Raw genomic sequence first — 16,661 nt, 5'->3', positions numbered from 1 at the left:
AGAACTATGACTTTGATGCCCCATTTTGTCTTTGGTAACACCGGTTTTCTTTGTCTGGACTTGTGTAGAAATCCAATAAAGCTTTCATCTTTGAAAAGAGAATCTATCATCTTTAAAAAGAGAATCTATCATCTTTGAAAGAGAATCTATCATCTTTGAAGAGTGTAGATGTAGATATGCCTGACTCAGTAGGGATTAATTTGGAGAGTAGAGTTTGTTCTAATTTAACTCTTGAAACACATCACAAGGAAGATTTATTCCAATTCCTTTCATGTCTCCACATATAATCAGATCTCGAATAAAGCAACTTGGACCATATCATGTCGATATGCTTAACAACAACCTGTAGTTCAACCTTAGTTGGCACCACTAGTTTCTTGTTTAAAATTTCAGTTCTCCTTCTGTGGAAAGAAATCTTCATCATATCTCATTTCTAATCTTGGGGTTGAAGAAGATAAAATTTATCTTGGGGTTCCTTATTTCTACTATGAGCAAATTCATCTTTCAAATCCAATGATTGGTTTTGGGGTTCATACCAAACCAGATCAGATAACTCAAACAACACTTCCAGAAGATGCTATTGGGTCTTCTTATTTCTACTATGAGCAAATTCATCTTTCAAATCCAATATTGATTTTGGGGTTCATACCAAACCATATCAGATAACTCAAAGAACACTTCCAGAAGATGTTATTGGGTCTCTTTATTTCTACTACGAGAACATGGCACTTGCTCCAGTTAATGTTTGGATTGGAATATCACAGTACTTATTCGATGTAGAGCCAGAATTTGTAGATTCGAAGCATTTTCATGCTACTATACTGAAAAGGGGCTATATTCATAATCTGCCAATTGAGAACAGATTTTCTCTTAACTTGTTTTCTCCACGCACTATACATGATTTTTCTACTGACAAAGAAATGATGGCCTTCCTATGATCCAAGAACAAAGTTTAACTGTTTACAAACATATACAGGAAGTGCCAAATTGACAGAAAGGGTCTGTAAGGCTCTTGAAGCTTATGACAATGAGCCACCTTCGAGTGTCCAGAAGTATGTTCTTGATGAGTGCTGAAAATGGAATCTGGTATGGGTTGGAAGGAATAAAGTTACTCCATTTGAACTTGATGAGGTGGAAATGCTTATAGGTTTCCCTAAAAACTATACACGAGGAGGAGGATCTGCTAGAGATATGTTCCCCAGTGATATCAATGTCCTGTTTCTTTTTGCTGGAATCAGTGCTGCAGAGGTCACCTTCTACTGTCTTAGCATATCTTTGAAAACAGATGTGCAAGAACTGAATGATGATCGGTTGGAGCAATTGATGAGTAGATTTTTCGAATTTGACCTTGTTATCAGTGGCATCCAATGTAACAACCTTACTGGAAGAAATAAATGTCATCAAGATGGACTCGAGGATTTTTGTTGGTGCATTTTCTTGCAATGACTGCTATAACGACTGTCTTTCTATTGCTCCAAATATGTTCCACTCTTTTCGAATCATGAAACGGTTTAGTTGACAGTAAAACTGGTCATCTCAACTTTTGGAATCCTGTAACCAATGTTACCCTATATAAAAGGCCTATAAGGGTAGATTCTATTCCAATGTCTTATTATGTGCCATAAGTCCTCAAGTTCAAATTCAGCAATCTTCTGAAGGACATAATGGATATCATCTTGACAAAGAAATTAATCGGCATAGAAGAAGTAGCAATGATGTATCAAGACTTGAGCCAGCATCACGGTATAACCAGAGTGCAGGTAGTGACTTGTTCATGGCTCTATGATGTAATCTTCTAGAGAACATAAATTGATGGTTGGGGAAAATAATCTGTCTGGTGATGCTTATCGCCCTCAGCATGAGATAAACGATAATTTTTCTTGATGAGCTGCTAATAATGTCATAGGAGAGTGTCACAAGTTCAATTCTCCAGACTTTCTGGCTTCTTGGACCACTTGCCTTAAAAAATGTGAAGTGCTTCATTATTCTGGCCTCGTTCATTCTTTTTCTACAACAGAGGTAGAATAAGCAACAATTGCTTCAAGGACCTTCATTATTTGAGACTGTCCTGTTTGAAAATGTTTTTTCTCCTTTCTTTATGAAAGAATTTTAAAAAGTAATGTCCTTCTTAGGTTCACAATAAAATCAAATCATAAGCATGAATTCAAAGAATATCAAAAGAATCAACAACTCTGTAATGCTTGAGAATTATAATTCTTTGACAAGTATCAAGATTTGGTTTGATTTCAGGATGGCTTTCCTATTTTCTATGTTTACATCTATTTAAGATGTCACTCCTCTCTATCTCTTTGTGAACTTTGTCACATGCCTCACTTTAAGGACTTGGTATTTTAACCGGATGCGTACAAAATGACACAACTAGGATTGCCAATCACTAGACCTTCTAGAATTCTTCCATTTCAATTCTCTGGAATCTTTCATTTAGACTCATCTAATCAAAGTAGTGCGAAAATATCAGTCTAAAAATGAAATTTCTGAGTACTTGTGTGAAGTTGACTATAACAGGTGTTTCGTAACTCTCTTAGTCCATTTGTTAACACATTTGCCACTTTGGCTAGCTGAATTCAGCTTTATTATATATAATAATATAATCACCTTTATCAGGTTAATTGAAACTTATCCATAAAACTGGGGCAATTAACCAATTGCTCTAGAGGGACAGCTTTATTGCATATAATAGTATAATAGGTTGGCTGAATATTATCCATAAAGCCAAGGCGATTAACCAATTGCTCTAGAGGGATAACTCAAGCTTTATTATATAATAATATAACATGGATGTTCAAATCCAATTTCTTAAGCTTGTTAAGAAGAACCTGTTATAGTCTAGGTGTTTTGGTGGAATTCAGAAAAATTTCTTTGTTAGAATTCAATTCTCAAGCAACTGACTTAAACTAGATTTACCTATTTGTGAAGATTACGTTCATCATTGAACGTCATCAATAGAAAAATACTCTAGTCGGTTTTGTAATGTAATACACCAATGATGCCCCATGTTGTACGCTCCTATATATAAATACCAAGCCTTTTTGTAATTCCTTTCAATAGGAGTAGGTTATCTCATATTTGTAATAGGATAGTGTTTGGGTGTATTTCATCTGAGGTAAGGTCAATGGTCCTTGTTTTTCTGGTTTTCAATCCTGATATTTTGTCAAAGATTATAACTCTAATCATGAAGAACTTTTTAATCCAGTTGATATTCAAAGAACTGCAAGATTACAAAATTGACTCAATGCTCATAACCTTAAAAGCAACACAAATTTATTTATTGCACAAAAAGCGGAGAAATGAACAAAAAACAAGTTTAAACAGGACGTTGAAAATAGAAAAGTACTATAGTGGTAGATAACACTTCCACTTGTTTATGCATCATGCCTCATTATTCCTATAATGTTGGGTATGTAATAAGACCAGGGTTCTTTTCTTCATTTGCCCCCCATTTCTTGATCATTTCTTGTGTCAAAACCCCTTTGTCAACAAGCATCTCAATTTCTTTTAACAGTGGCCTACAATTGCCTGTAGAATGCCCCTTTACCCCCAAGTGGAAATTACAAACATTATGTTGATCATAGCTATGAGCAGAAGGGTTTGATGTCACTTTAGTTGGTCTTGGTGTGATGTATTGACCTTTAACCAAATGAGGATACAAGTCTGAAATGGAAGTTTGGAACACTTCTAAAGTTTTTCTTGATCGCATGACTTTCTTTGGTCGATCCGAACAGTTACTTGCTCTTTTTCTTTTGCAGTTGCGGGGATTCTGGATGCGACATACATTTACATCATCAGCTTTTGTTTTCTGATCAGTTGGGCTCCTGGATGTGACTTTTGAATTTTCTTCACTGATTACATTCTCAATTAAATCTCCAGTTGTCACAAGATTCTCGAATTCCTTTGTCGGATTTGCCTGCATCAACTCGCAGAAAGGAGCGGGAAGGGAATCACGAAACATACGTGATATCTCGTCTTCTAACATGGGAGGTTGAACTTGTGCTGCCACTCCTCTCCATCTTAGGGCATATTCTTGAAATCTTTCATTGGTTTTCTTCTTTACTCTTCGAAGATCCATACGTGTTGGAGCTAAGCCTTTAACATACTGATATTGTCTCAAAAATGCATCAGCTAAATCAACCCATCTCTTGATCTGTTCTTGGGTCAACTGATTGTACCATACTACTGCTGGGCCAACGAGGCTATCATGGAAAGAGTGAATTAACATATCATCAGAACTTAAATATCCTTCCATTTTTCTGAAAAACATTCTAAAATGGATTAAGGGACAACTGGTGCCATCATATTTCTCAAAATCAGGCATTTTGAAATCATGGGGAATAATCAAATCTGGAACCAAGCTGAGCTCTCTTGCTTCTAATTCTTTGTGGTGGGTACTAACATCTTTCATGTTTCTGATTGCTTTCTCTGTCCTCTTGACTCTCTCCTCATATTGTGAATAATTAATGAGGTTATTCTTTGGGTTTGAGTGGGATGCCCCAGGGTATGTTATCTTTCTCGACTCTTCAATTTGATAGCATGATTTCTCTTTAGCAGTTATCTCTTGTTTATCAGATTCCATTCCCTGAATAATTTGATCTGATCCATCTGGTAGTGAATCTGACGTTTCTTTCCTTGTATCCCGAGGTAACCCTGTCAATTGTTCTGGCCACTGGTCTTGTAGTCCCTTATAAGATTGCTCAATTGTTTTCATGATGATGGTAAAGTAAAATGAATGAATGACCTTGGTTTTACTGTTACAAAACCTTTCATTAATTATTAACATGTTTTTATAATTAATGTATATAACAATACTAAAAAAAATGTAATGTAAATGCATAAATGCAAAAATAAAAATGCAAACTGTGTAATGCAAAGGTGTAAAAAGTAAGAATACAAAATGAAAATGCACAGATACAAAATGTAAATGCATGTATGAAAAAGTGTTACTCAAGAGTGATCATCTTAGAACAGATTTCATTGAACACAAAAGTTTCGGTACATCAAACAAAACTTTTACATGTAGGGAATAGCTTTCACTCATAATTTCTCTATTTCACTTATAAGCCAAACTAACTTCCACTCATACTCAGGTGTGGAGTTATCCATCTGCTTTAACTCTCTCGTGAAGCCAGCTAAGTCCACCAGCTTATGAGCTACATTGTTTGCTTGAGCAGCAGCTTCATTCATGACATTGTCTTTTTCCTTCATCCTTTGTGTCAATTCTCGAAGTTGTAAACAATGTTGTTCATTTTTTCTTGTGAGAGAATCTTTATGTTCAAAAAGTTCTCGTACAAGATCTCCATAATCATCTACACATTTCTTCAATGTTTTGTTCTTGGCCATAGTGGCTTTTAATTCAGTATCGATTTCAAGCTGATGAATCTGATATGATGCTTCCATGTTGGTCATAGCACTATTTAACCTTTGATTTTCGACTTGACATCTTTTCAATTCACTAACAGACATATTGCATCTTTCTTCTGTAACTCGTGAATTGTGATAAAACTTCTTGGCTCGTCTTTCATGTATGTTACAGTTCTTCTTCAGTTTGGTGACCCCTGTTATCCACTCTTCTGGGGTGTTCCCTATATCAGTATTTTGAAAGGCTTGACTGACCTTCTGGAAATCTTCCTGTATGATTTCTATTTCGGTGCTCAATTTATCGTTTTGATCATTCAAATGACATATTTGGGCTTCGAATCTCAGCAAATCTTCTTCCTTCTGGACGTCCCTACTGATGCTATTACCTTTGAATACATTTGGTGTTGATCTGGTAGGATCTTCAATTACCAAACTAGGTTGATCATTTATTATAAACTGCAAGATTCCCTGATCCAAAAGACTTTGGACTCGATGTTTGAAGGCAAGACAATTCTCAATGGTATGTCCTTGAGCTCCGGCATGATATTCACAATGAACGTTGATGTCATACCAATTTGGATACGGAGGTTGGAATGGTTTTATATAATATGGATCCACTTCTCGTGCTTCAAGTAGCTTCTCATACAACTCTTTATATGATATGGGGATAGTGTCAAGATGAGAACCACCTTTTATCTTGGATTGAACCTGAGTTTTAGACATCGGGAGCAGACCAAACTTTGATGATTTCTGATTACATGATTTCTTCTCATCTCTGAGAGCTTTTACAGTGGTCACCATTTCTTTGGTATCTCCAGACGATTTGTGAATACGAATGATAACTGTCTGTAATTTCTCAAGTTGGTTAGGATCAGAAGTCCCTTGCATATCTGAAATTGCAGGATTATCTTTATTAAGCTTTCTCTCTTTCTGTGCAGGAATCTCTTCTCTTTTGGCCAAAACAGATATTCTATCCATCATCTTGGACATCTGCTCTCTTATCTCACGTATCTCCTTTTGATCTTTAATGGGCATACGATCTTTGGGTGCATAGCTCTCCTCTATCCTTGGAGTTCCCTCAGGATGTCATTCCACGGTTGCGTCATATTTTGTTCGATCATAAAACTTTTTGTCCATTTATGATTTCTTTCCAATTTGATGAACAGTCTTTTCAGTTAACACCTTTTGGTCATGATCATGCAATGCAAACAAAAGAAAACAATATAAACAAATTAGAGCAAAAATAACATGCATGGGAAAATAAGAAAAAAATAAAATGGTTAATACCAACTAACTGAAAGAAAAAAATTTATTTATCATGGTATATAATAAATCCTAACCTCATGCTTTCTAGTTCCATGCTTTGTTTGGAAAATTTAACCTAACTGCATGATTTCTAGTTCGCATGCATTTATTCAGGAAAAAGAAAAGGAAATAAAATAAATTAAAAGCTAGAGCTTATTTCTCCTTTGTGTATACCTACTGAAATGGTTTCAGATCGGGGAGAGTTTCTAAGGTTTATTATATGCAGGTTTTCAGTTCTAGGAGTAAAGGTACTCGAACTGTCCTTGTTGATGCCCCCTTGGGCTGTCAAAACCCTCAATCCTAGTCCATTACAGACTTTAAGCGGATCGAGTTCAATTCGAGGGGACACATTTCTCTATGACTGACACGGAGAATAAACTCTCACGAAGACATAGAGCATATGAACCCCGAAAGTTACTTGCTAGGTCTGACACGGAGAATAAATTCTCACGAAGACGTCGCTTTCACTCCCACTTAAAAAGACAAACTCAATTATAGAGCTTTATGTAATGCAAGTGTTGTTGTGTGTGAGGAGAAATGTTCAAACCTCTAACAGATAAATAAATAATGAAATAAAATGCTTGCAAATAAAATGAAATAACATATATAAATACTATGAAAATAATAAGTATATATAAAAAAATTTGAAAAGAAAGAATTATAAATTAAATATATGAATTTTTAATTTATAATTAATAGAGACAATTTATAATTGATTTTAAAGTTTGACAGATCCCCAGCGGAGTCGCCAAGCTGTCGTAACCGGTTTTCGTCCGGGCACGAATTTTTTACATGGCGGGAAAAGTGATATGAATAAATGGTTTTTTTTTAAATAATTTGGGAGTCGCCATCGGCCTTTTGGGTCAGGTAGGTCGAATACCTAAAAAATCATCTTTTAAAAGAGTTTTTAAGAAAACATCGATTAAAAGATAAATTGATCTGCATTTTAACCAAAAAATCATTCTTTTTAATAATAAAAGGGATTCGTGGTCGGTTACGTTTAGGGAAGGATTAGCACCCCTACAACGCCCAAAATTGGTACTTTTTAATTATAAATTGTCTCTATTATTTTAAATTTAAAAATTCAAAGATATATTTAATTCATAATTATGTTATTTCAAATAATTTAAAGAAAATATATTAATATGTATAAATAAAATATTTATTTATTTAGAAATATCAGAAAAGAGCTTCTAGGTGCTTTAAGACAGCTCTTTTCTTCGATATTAATAAATAAATAACTAAAAAAACATTTTTTTCTAAAAAAAAAATTAATATATAATTTATAAAAACAGGATATTTGTTTATTTAAGAATATTAGAAAAGAACTTCTAGGTACTTTAAGACAGCTCTTTTCTTCGATATTAATAAATAAAATAAATATTAAAAATGTAATAATTTTTCATAAAAATGATTTAAATAAATTATAATTTTTATAATATTTAATATAAATATATTTATAAGACTAAAATAATAATAAAATAATAATTAAAGACATAATTAAAATATAAAAGTGATAACCAAATAATATTGTAATTAAATAATGATCAAAATAAAAGAAATTAAAATTATAAAACTAAATATAAAGTATCAAAAATAAAGATAATAATTCGAAATATTATGAAAGATAATGGTTAATAGTGTAATTTAACCTAATTAATTAATTTGGGATATAAATATAAATTAATAAAATTATAAGGGATTAAATCGGTTATTTACCCTAAAGTATGTAATTATGCTGGAAATGACTAAAATAATATAAAATTAAATTAAAGAACCGAATTAAAAGGATTATAAATTGATTTAGTGACTAAAATGTAAGGATTACAAATTAGGATGGCTGCGGAAAGGGTTTTACCATTATGAAATTACACAGATACCCCTCCCCAAAATGGCGTCGTTTGGGAAGGGGTATAAATACCCTAAACGCCTGGCCCGAAGGGCCAAGCTTCCTCATTTCTGCTTTCTCATTTTCTCTCTTAAAGAGAGATATCAGAAATCTCTCTGCCCTCTCTCTTCCTTCTTCCCGCCGGAGGCTGGCCGACCAGCGACCGGCAGCCTTACTCTACCATCGACCACCACTGCCGGCCACCGTGAAACGGTGGCCGGAGTTAGGAAAATTAGCCCAAACCGTAGATCTCTACATCCTAAGGTCGAATACGGCCTCTATTTATCCTAAAAATCCTTAGAAATTCCTAGATCTAAGATTTTACCTTCGAAATCCGAAGGTTTCCGGTGATGTTTCGAGTGCCTCCGATGACAAAGTAAGCTCTCTCTTCTCTTCTCTTCTCTTCTCTTTTCCCCTTTTTTTTTATACTGGTTCGTCGTTGACTGAGATCGTTGGTAGTTTTTCTTCTCGTGGTGTCTCGTTTCTGTTTGCTGTGCTCTCTTTTCGTTTCTGTCTGTGTTTTCCCTTCTGTTTTTTGTGGCTGTCCCTTTTCTTTCGCAGGTGGTCGATGGCTTTATACCCATCATCAAGACGCTCATCGGACCGGTTAAAGGAAAGGAGTTTGGTGAGTCACCGAGCTATGTGGTGACTCACCATAGAGCTCGACATGGACGGTCGGTGTTGTGGCAACAAAGCTTCTGGAGGCTTCTTCGAGGTGGCTTCGTGGCACTGGTGGAGTGTCGGCAACGGACGTGTGGCCTTCTGGAATCAACGGCGACGGCTGAGGACTTCTGGAGGCGGCGGATGATAACCTAGGGTTAGGAAACCCTAGGGCTTCCTTTGCTGGAACCATCTGGGCCGTTGGATCAAAGCCAGATCCAACGGCTGTGAGTTGAGGCGGCTGGCTGTTGGGATGATGAAACCCTAGCTGAAAACCCTAAATATTTTAGGGTTTTCCTCTGGTTTGGGCCAACTGTAAATGGGCTTTGTAAATGGGTTTTTTTGTTGGGCTTCTGATGTAATTTGTAATATATATATATATATATATATATATATTTAATAATAAATAATAATAATAATTATATAATAATATTTATAATAATAATAATAATTTTAATAATAATAAACGAAAAATATTACAGTTTTTATACTTGAGTTATTCGAATTCTTTATTTTTTATAAAGTACTCGTGTCCAGCACGTGCGTTTGACATCTGGATATGAAGATGTGACTTCTAAGATTCCTTCAAATACATGAAAAAAAACTTTTAAAAAATCTAATAAATAATAGTTTAATAATTATAGACATAATTTTTACCCTTTAATTTATTTAAATTTTAAATTCGTGCGTTATGCTATTATTTAGAATCTAATAAACAAATGACATGTGTAACTTTTAATAAATTTTCACAAATCATTTAGTCTAAGTCAACAATGTAAAAGTGTACATTAGTATATATATGGGTAAAAAGATTGAGTGAAGGATAATTTTGGTATGTTTATGCATTTTTTTAAGTGAAGGGACCAAAATATAATCTGATATATAGTACAGGGTCTTCCATTGTACTTTTACCTCGAAAACCGGTTTCATTTTTTAACCGTAACAGGAAAGCGTTGCTTTTGCAACCAAACAGAAGACCTCATCTTATTTTGCCTATAAACCTGGAATAAGGAAGGAAATAGAGCAGGGAAATTGAGCACCGGCCATTCATGGGAAATCCAAAGAGAGAGTTGCTAAGCAAAGCGCCATGGAGGGTCGAAGAAGACCAAGACAAGTTCGCCGATGCCAAGCTAAGGTTACCAATCAGCCGGGCTCCACCGCCAAAATACACGTCCCTCGCCGCAAGTCCGCCTTTTCCCAAATTGACGACGATGACACCCTCGAGATTGACCCTGAACTCCGTTACAGCTTCCAGCGCCACTTCCAGATCATTTTCTCCTTCGCTTCATTCTGTGTTTGTAAATTATATTTGCTTATCATGTTACTGTCAAATTACTTTGACATAATTCATCATTTTTCAATCCGAGTTGAGAATCTTTTAGGGGTTCTTCAATATCCATGTTTTCTGATGTTTCATTCATGATTATGTTGCAGCTCAAAACGTCAACCTCTTCATGCATTTGTTTGTTTCTTTTCAGAATTCAGTATTCTAAAAATTTATTCATTTTCTACTTGCCAATAATATAAAATCAATAATTCAAGGGTTACTTGGATGCATTTAAGTTGCTTAAAGCAACTGAAAATGAAATCATCAAAGAGGAAGAAAAAGATTCCTAAAGTAGGTAATTATAATAAAAGGATTCCTAGGGCCTTATTGTGTATCATCTATTGCATGTCAAAAGTGTGTTGTTTAATTGACCTTGGTGCAAGCAAAAGGCAATTATCATAGAAGTTTACTTCAATTATAGACTTTTGGAGAAATTTTGATGGTAAAACTTAAAAGAATGATTGTTCTTGGTAATCATTAATATCACTGAATTAGTTAATATATACTGTGCTATTTGCTTAATTACAGTCCGACACTGTTGTTTAAACAAATAACTGTTTGCTGCATATCCAAACTTCCATTTTAGTAGCTTATAAGTCTAAATGCCGCTGTCTATTTTTTGTTTATGTCTTCTATATGCTATTGAGTATTGTTCATTCTCCTGTTAGATGAGTATTCTAATATTTCCATGCTCATACAGTTTCTGCAATGAGTTTTTAGCATAGACACTGTTCTGAAGCCTCTTCCACCTGCAATGGCGTACAATGTTTCTCTCAACTTGAGCTTCTTCAGGCGCATATTCACTCAGTTTTTTGGTGAGAATTTTTATTTGCAAATAAGTAATTGGTAACTCAAGTATTGAACATTAATATCGATAAATTATGCTCTGTATCAAGGTTGTCTTGGATTCCCATCCTTTTCTTCATTTTGCTTTGAGGTACTCATGTCTTAACACTCATATATGTGTCCAACACATATACAGGCATGTATGACTCACCAAGATCCCTCCAAATACATGTAACAGTTGGATGAAAAATTGAATATATATCCATATTGAACACATACTCATGTATGACGCTAACACTCTAGTCTGAGTAACATAGATTTTAGGTCATATTGGTCTAGAGACACGATTCCTACTCTTTTTAATCACAAATGTCTCTTCCAAGTCTGAGTCTAATGTTTTTGATTGGTAGCTTACGGCATAGTTTAGTTCCACCCCTGGACATTAGAAATTCTTAATTACCGTGCAAGAATTCGAGTTGGACATGGAATATGTCCGACACGAGTATATTTGAAACGTCTTATCCATATGGCGATGTATGCATATAAGATAGATAGATACAAATACTTCAACAAAAATGAAAAGTCATGGTAAGAAATTCCAATTATCTTTGCAATGGCCTAGAAAGCTCCTCCGGCAGTCGATGGTCATCAATTTCTTTGAAGCTATGCACTCTTAGTAAACATCATAATTCTAACCTTGTGGATTTGTGGTGTTGCAGATCCTGAAGGTATTGCAAATGCACAGAAATCACTCGGGTTGGGACAGGAAGAAAAGGCTCCTCGCGTTCGTTAAAGAGATGAAAGAATTAGTAAAATCTGAAACTGAATTTTATGATTTGATTCCTTTGTGTGGTTAGGGTATCTAAAATCCCAGGAGTAACAGCAGAGACATGGAAAATGCAACTCTCAATCTTTCTTGCTAAACTGTAGATTTATTATATTCTCAGTTATATTTATTAAGATCTTCAAAACTGTGCGCCAAGATACCAACTATTGATCATGAATCAGCTTCTAGTAGCATTGTACTGAGTTATCCATCCAAGCTCTTAAGATTTATCTGATATTTGATTCGACTCAAATTTAATCCAATTAGAACAATGGAAATTTGTCTAAGCCATTATCTCTGGATTTAGTTATCCACTCAAATATCTGGACTTCCTTTTGACCGGACACTAAAATATATATGCTAAGAAAAGTTTAAGAATTACAAAAACAGTGTATGCTGAGGGACCATCTTGGAACAATAGATGTCTTATCGGAGTGTAGCTGTTAGGCCGAGTTGAGTTAGGATATAAATTTAGTATATACGACATTTATATATTTGTTCAACTTCGGTTACAAGTATAGTTTTTGTTTTTGTCCACTCATTATATTTGTAAAAAGGTAGTTGTAATATGATCAGGCTCAATTATATTATGTTTTTTTCTATAAAATTTTGAAAATGTTATTTTGTAATTATTGTTTAGGGATTTTATATATTTTTAGATTATATTTTAAAAAGTATGAATAAATTAACATTTTTTTAATCGCCGGTGCTCCTCACATATTTGTTTTAACAAAATCCAAGTAAAGACTAATCTTGTTAGATCGTGTATGATCGATCATAAGGGTAGTAAAATTCTTCTATCAAATACTTAACGATGTATTTTTAAGACCATATCATTAAAAAAAATGGGGTTCAAAATTATGGTTAAATTAGAATAATTACGTGTTGATTGATCCAAATACTTGATAATAATCTAGTATACTTTTACATTACATATTATATCTTTTTAAAAAAATACCTAAATTACTTTTGTTAATAGTCTAGGATGATTATAAAATAGTATTTATTCAAAATCTTTCTTAACTATTGATAATGTATATACACCCGGAAGAAACAAATGCTCGAATCTAAAATTTTTAGAAAGAACAATACTAATTTGGACCACGGAACTCCCTTTGTAAGTTCACCTAAATTAGTCTTAATTCTTCAAACCCTTAATGAAAGATACTTATATTTAACTGCATTTAAATCTTCCGTCTATAAAAATATCAGTTAAACTAATACGCGGTCCATATTCTATATACGTTTAATTTATGTTATATAAATTATGAAATATGAGAATAATATAAAATACGAAACAAATTAATAATAGGCCGGGTTGGGTTAAAATTTTGAATTTTAGAGTCAAGACTTGACCTTTTTTTCTTTCTTTCTCAATTATATGTTTTTTTTTCAGATCTAAATAATCTTATCCAAACTATCTCAAATATCGTGCCAACGTTGGGGATTGGGAAGAAAGTGAGAAACCCTACTTCGTAGACGGTTCTGCAAGGAGTTTAGCAAAAGCGATTTTCTTACAGCTAAATACACTGTATATTTATTATTTATATAATTCGTTTACGTGAAATTATGGATATCTTTTTTACATCTATTTTAACAATTTAAATTGAGATTAATTTAATTATTTTTCTTGTTATTCTGTTATTGTATCCAACATTACTAAGTTACTCTATGCTAAGAATTAAAGTAGGTACTGAAGTAGTAGCAGTGAAAGAAAGCCAAAACGCATTGTTTGTTTCTAATCAAACGGGAAATAAATCATAGTACATGTAAAAGCTGATACAGTAGTAATTAATTTGATTGGTTTAAAGGTCAAAGTTTGGCAAGCTGCTGAATGTTGATGGGATAAACGATGGAACGATCGCCACTGAATGCCTTCCTGGCCATTAAGATGTTAACCTTTTCAGTGGGATGGAATGCATCCCAAAACACATATTCATCTCTGTTATTGCACGGTGTCTGGAGCGGAAGGCACGTTATTTGCCCTCGGTTCCGCCCGATGCCGCAACACCCTCGGTTCACCACCCTGAATCCATACGATCTAGCATTGCCGATCATATCTTCGAAGAGGCGAGCGACGTCAATATAGATAAACCTGGCCCCCGGCAGGTTAGCATTGAGGCTATTCAGCATCTTCTTAACGTTGGCATTGAAAGGTAGGATGAGCTTATTCACTTCTTCCGAGCAGCGTCCCGAATTGCTTTGTGCTAAAATGCTTGGAATACACCCCATTCTTCCTAGCCCTGTTACCACAAACTTACGTGCTCCCATATTGTAAAGTCTCTGCGCATCCACAAACCGACTAAATTTCGAATATACGGTTTCAAAAGTTCTCAAATGTATTACGGCAAAAATGTAATATGGTTAAATGAAAATTGTTAATTACCTGATGATAAAAAATTATCATTGAGGTGGTAAATCTTATGTATCAAAACTAATAACATGATAAATTTTATCATTATTTTTGATACGTGACGTGTGACACATTATTATTTTTGACACGTCATATATATCACATCATCTTTTTAAATATATAATATATGTCACATTATTATTTTAGACCTATCAAACTTATCATATAAGCAATCTTTTTTTATCATTAGTTAATTAGTGATTTTTATTTAATCAAAATACATTTTATCTAAAACTGAAATATTATGGACTAAAATCTCAAAAAATTAATTAAAGATTAAAGTGATTATTTAATTAAATGTCTTAGATATTTTCTATTTAAATAAGATATAGCTAGTCGACAAAAGAAGTGGTTAACATACTCTGAGTTGCTGAGTATATTTTTGAACCAAGAGATCAGCAAACTGTTGACCATTGTACTGATTTCGGGTGGGATAATTTGGCATCAGGTAGTTGTTGAGGTAGTCATTGCTTCCCATTCCAACAAAGAAAATGCATTTAGCCAGTGCTTCTGCTGCATCGATTGCACCCAGATTGTCCGTAATTTGATCCAATGTGGTCTGGAAATTTCGAATTTGTTGATCAAATGGTATTCGACCCACCTGAACAATACAATAAACAAAATAAATCAAAAATAGAAAATATGGGGAAAATTTAAAATTATCATATATATATATATATATATATTAAATTTTTTTTATGTATTTTATATTACAAAGTTATTTTTACTTCTAAAATTTTATAAATTTATCATCAATTATAATATTATAAGTTCAACCTTTAACAAAAAAATTATGCTTTTATTCTTATATTTTACTTTAACTTCATGTAATTTTTGCACGATGCTGCAAGCTCTATTTCCAAGAAAAAGATGGTAGACATTAAAGGTTTGTACAGATTTGGATATTAATAGGCAACAGATAATAGACGTAAGGGTTGAACTTCCATGAGTGAAACTGCATTTATGATTCCATCATGCATGTATAGGAGAAATGCTTACAAAGTTTCTTCCGGTGATGTCTAGGATGCCGGAAGCCGTGGAGGCGTAGTTGATACCATGAAGAACTTGGTCGCCGGCAGCTTCGGAAAACGCCGGAATCAATGGTAGCCCTAGCAGCTCAGCTGCATGTTCATGCACATACATTATTACCTACAATTGGTTTTAAATGGAAAACAAAACTGGGAAATGGAGAGATAAAAGAGTGTTTACTGACAGACCAATTTCGTCAACCATGGTATAGCCATTGGAGAAACGACCAGAAGGACCGCCATTGAAGTCGATCCCGTAAGGGAAATAGTTAGCCTTTGCAAAAGAAGGAAGGTCATTGTTGTTGCCATTATCGATGAGAGAATCTCCAAATATGAACATGGCAGGCACCATTTCTCTTCTTCTCCCACGGCCATCAGGCAAGAAAGGGTTTGGTCCATGCCCTAAAACCACATTGCTCAACGCCGTACTTAGGCAAACAACTATGAAATACGTCCATAAGTTCCCAAACACCATTGCCAAGCTTGAAGCTTTTTCTATGAAGAAACTTGAGATCAGAACAAAGACAGAGAAAGGAGATCAGTTCAGTGAGGGCTAGGGGAGTGGAGAAGGTGTTAAATAAGAGAGGTAAGGTGGGTGGTTGGAAAAGCAGTAAATGAGTTCATCTGCTTTCGTCCAGAGCAGTAATTACTTTATCTAGCACATAACCCAACATCAACCATTCCTTTGCAATTATTTTACTCCCATCTGCGGATGGGGATGCCATGTCAGTTTTTATTCATTTATTTAATTTTTATCTTTCTAAATAATCTACCATAATTACAATATAATGTTTATTCATAATTTTTTGACATATTAATAATTTACATCCTATAAATATAATTGTCCTAACTTAAAGTCTCAATGATAAATAAATTTGTAATCATTTAATAAATTATTAAATCAATTTTAGATAAAATTTTTTTCAATTGAATATAAATAATTTTTCTAATAAAATATAATTGAATATATATAAAGTTATAATAATTATTCAGGTTGCGTTTGAATTTTCTTAATCAATTAATAATGTGAACATTCTACAGATAAAGTTGTTTAA

At 33.9% G+C, this 16,661-nt stretch overlaps 1 protein-coding gene and 1 long non-coding RNA gene across 2 annotated transcripts; one reads left to right on the top strand and one right to left on the bottom strand.

The window, feature by feature from the left end:
- Positions 1–11,254: 11,254 nt before the first annotated feature.
- LOC120129872 lies at positions 11,255–12,310 on the top strand. The gene is made up of 2 exons (XR_005516793.1): positions 11,255–11,368; positions 12,059–12,310. It is a non-coding gene; the product is annotated as an uncharacterized LOC120129872 (long non-coding RNA).
- Positions 12,311–13,873: 1,563 nt separating this feature from the next.
- On the bottom strand, positions 13,874–16,135 carry LOC120129871 (GDSL esterase/lipase At1g71691-like). Its single transcript, XM_039147275.1, has 4 exons — positions 15,796–16,135; positions 15,578–15,699; positions 14,940–15,179; positions 13,874–14,448 (listed from the first exon to the last, which is right to left on the bottom strand). Exons 1-4 carry the CDS (start codon positions 16,079–16,081, stop codon positions 13,978–13,980), a joined length of 1,119 nt encoding a protein of 372 aa, XP_039003206.1. The 5' UTR covers positions 16,082–16,135; the 3' UTR covers positions 13,874–13,977.
- Between the last annotated feature and the right edge of the window lie 526 nt (positions 16,136–16,661).

Source organism: Hibiscus syriacus, unplaced genomic scaffold (genome assembly GCF_006381635.1).
Source record: "Hibiscus syriacus cultivar Baekdansim isolate YM2019G1 unplaced genomic scaffold, ASM638163v2 tig00110505_pilon, whole genome shotgun sequence".
NCBI classification, from domain to species: domain Eukaryota; kingdom Viridiplantae; phylum Streptophyta; class Magnoliopsida; order Malvales; family Malvaceae; genus Hibiscus; species Hibiscus syriacus.
Note: the sequence above shows the minus strand (reverse complement) of the source record. Positions and strands in the feature narration are given on the sequence as shown.

Excerpts from the sequence above, each read along its gene's own strand:
- LOC120129871 (XM_039147275.1), bottom strand. The coding sequence starts at position 16,081 with ATGGTGTTTGGGAACTTATGGACGTATTTCATAGTTGTTTGCCTAAGT. Across the intron at positions 15,180-15,577 it reads ACATCACCGGAAGAAACTTT|GTGGGTCGAATACCATTTGA; the intron begins GTAAGCATTTCT and ends TGTATTGTTCAG. Across the intron at positions 14,449-14,939 it reads AATATACTCAGCAACTCAGA|AGACTTTACAATATGGGAGC; the intron begins GTATGTTAACCA and ends GTGGATGCGCAG.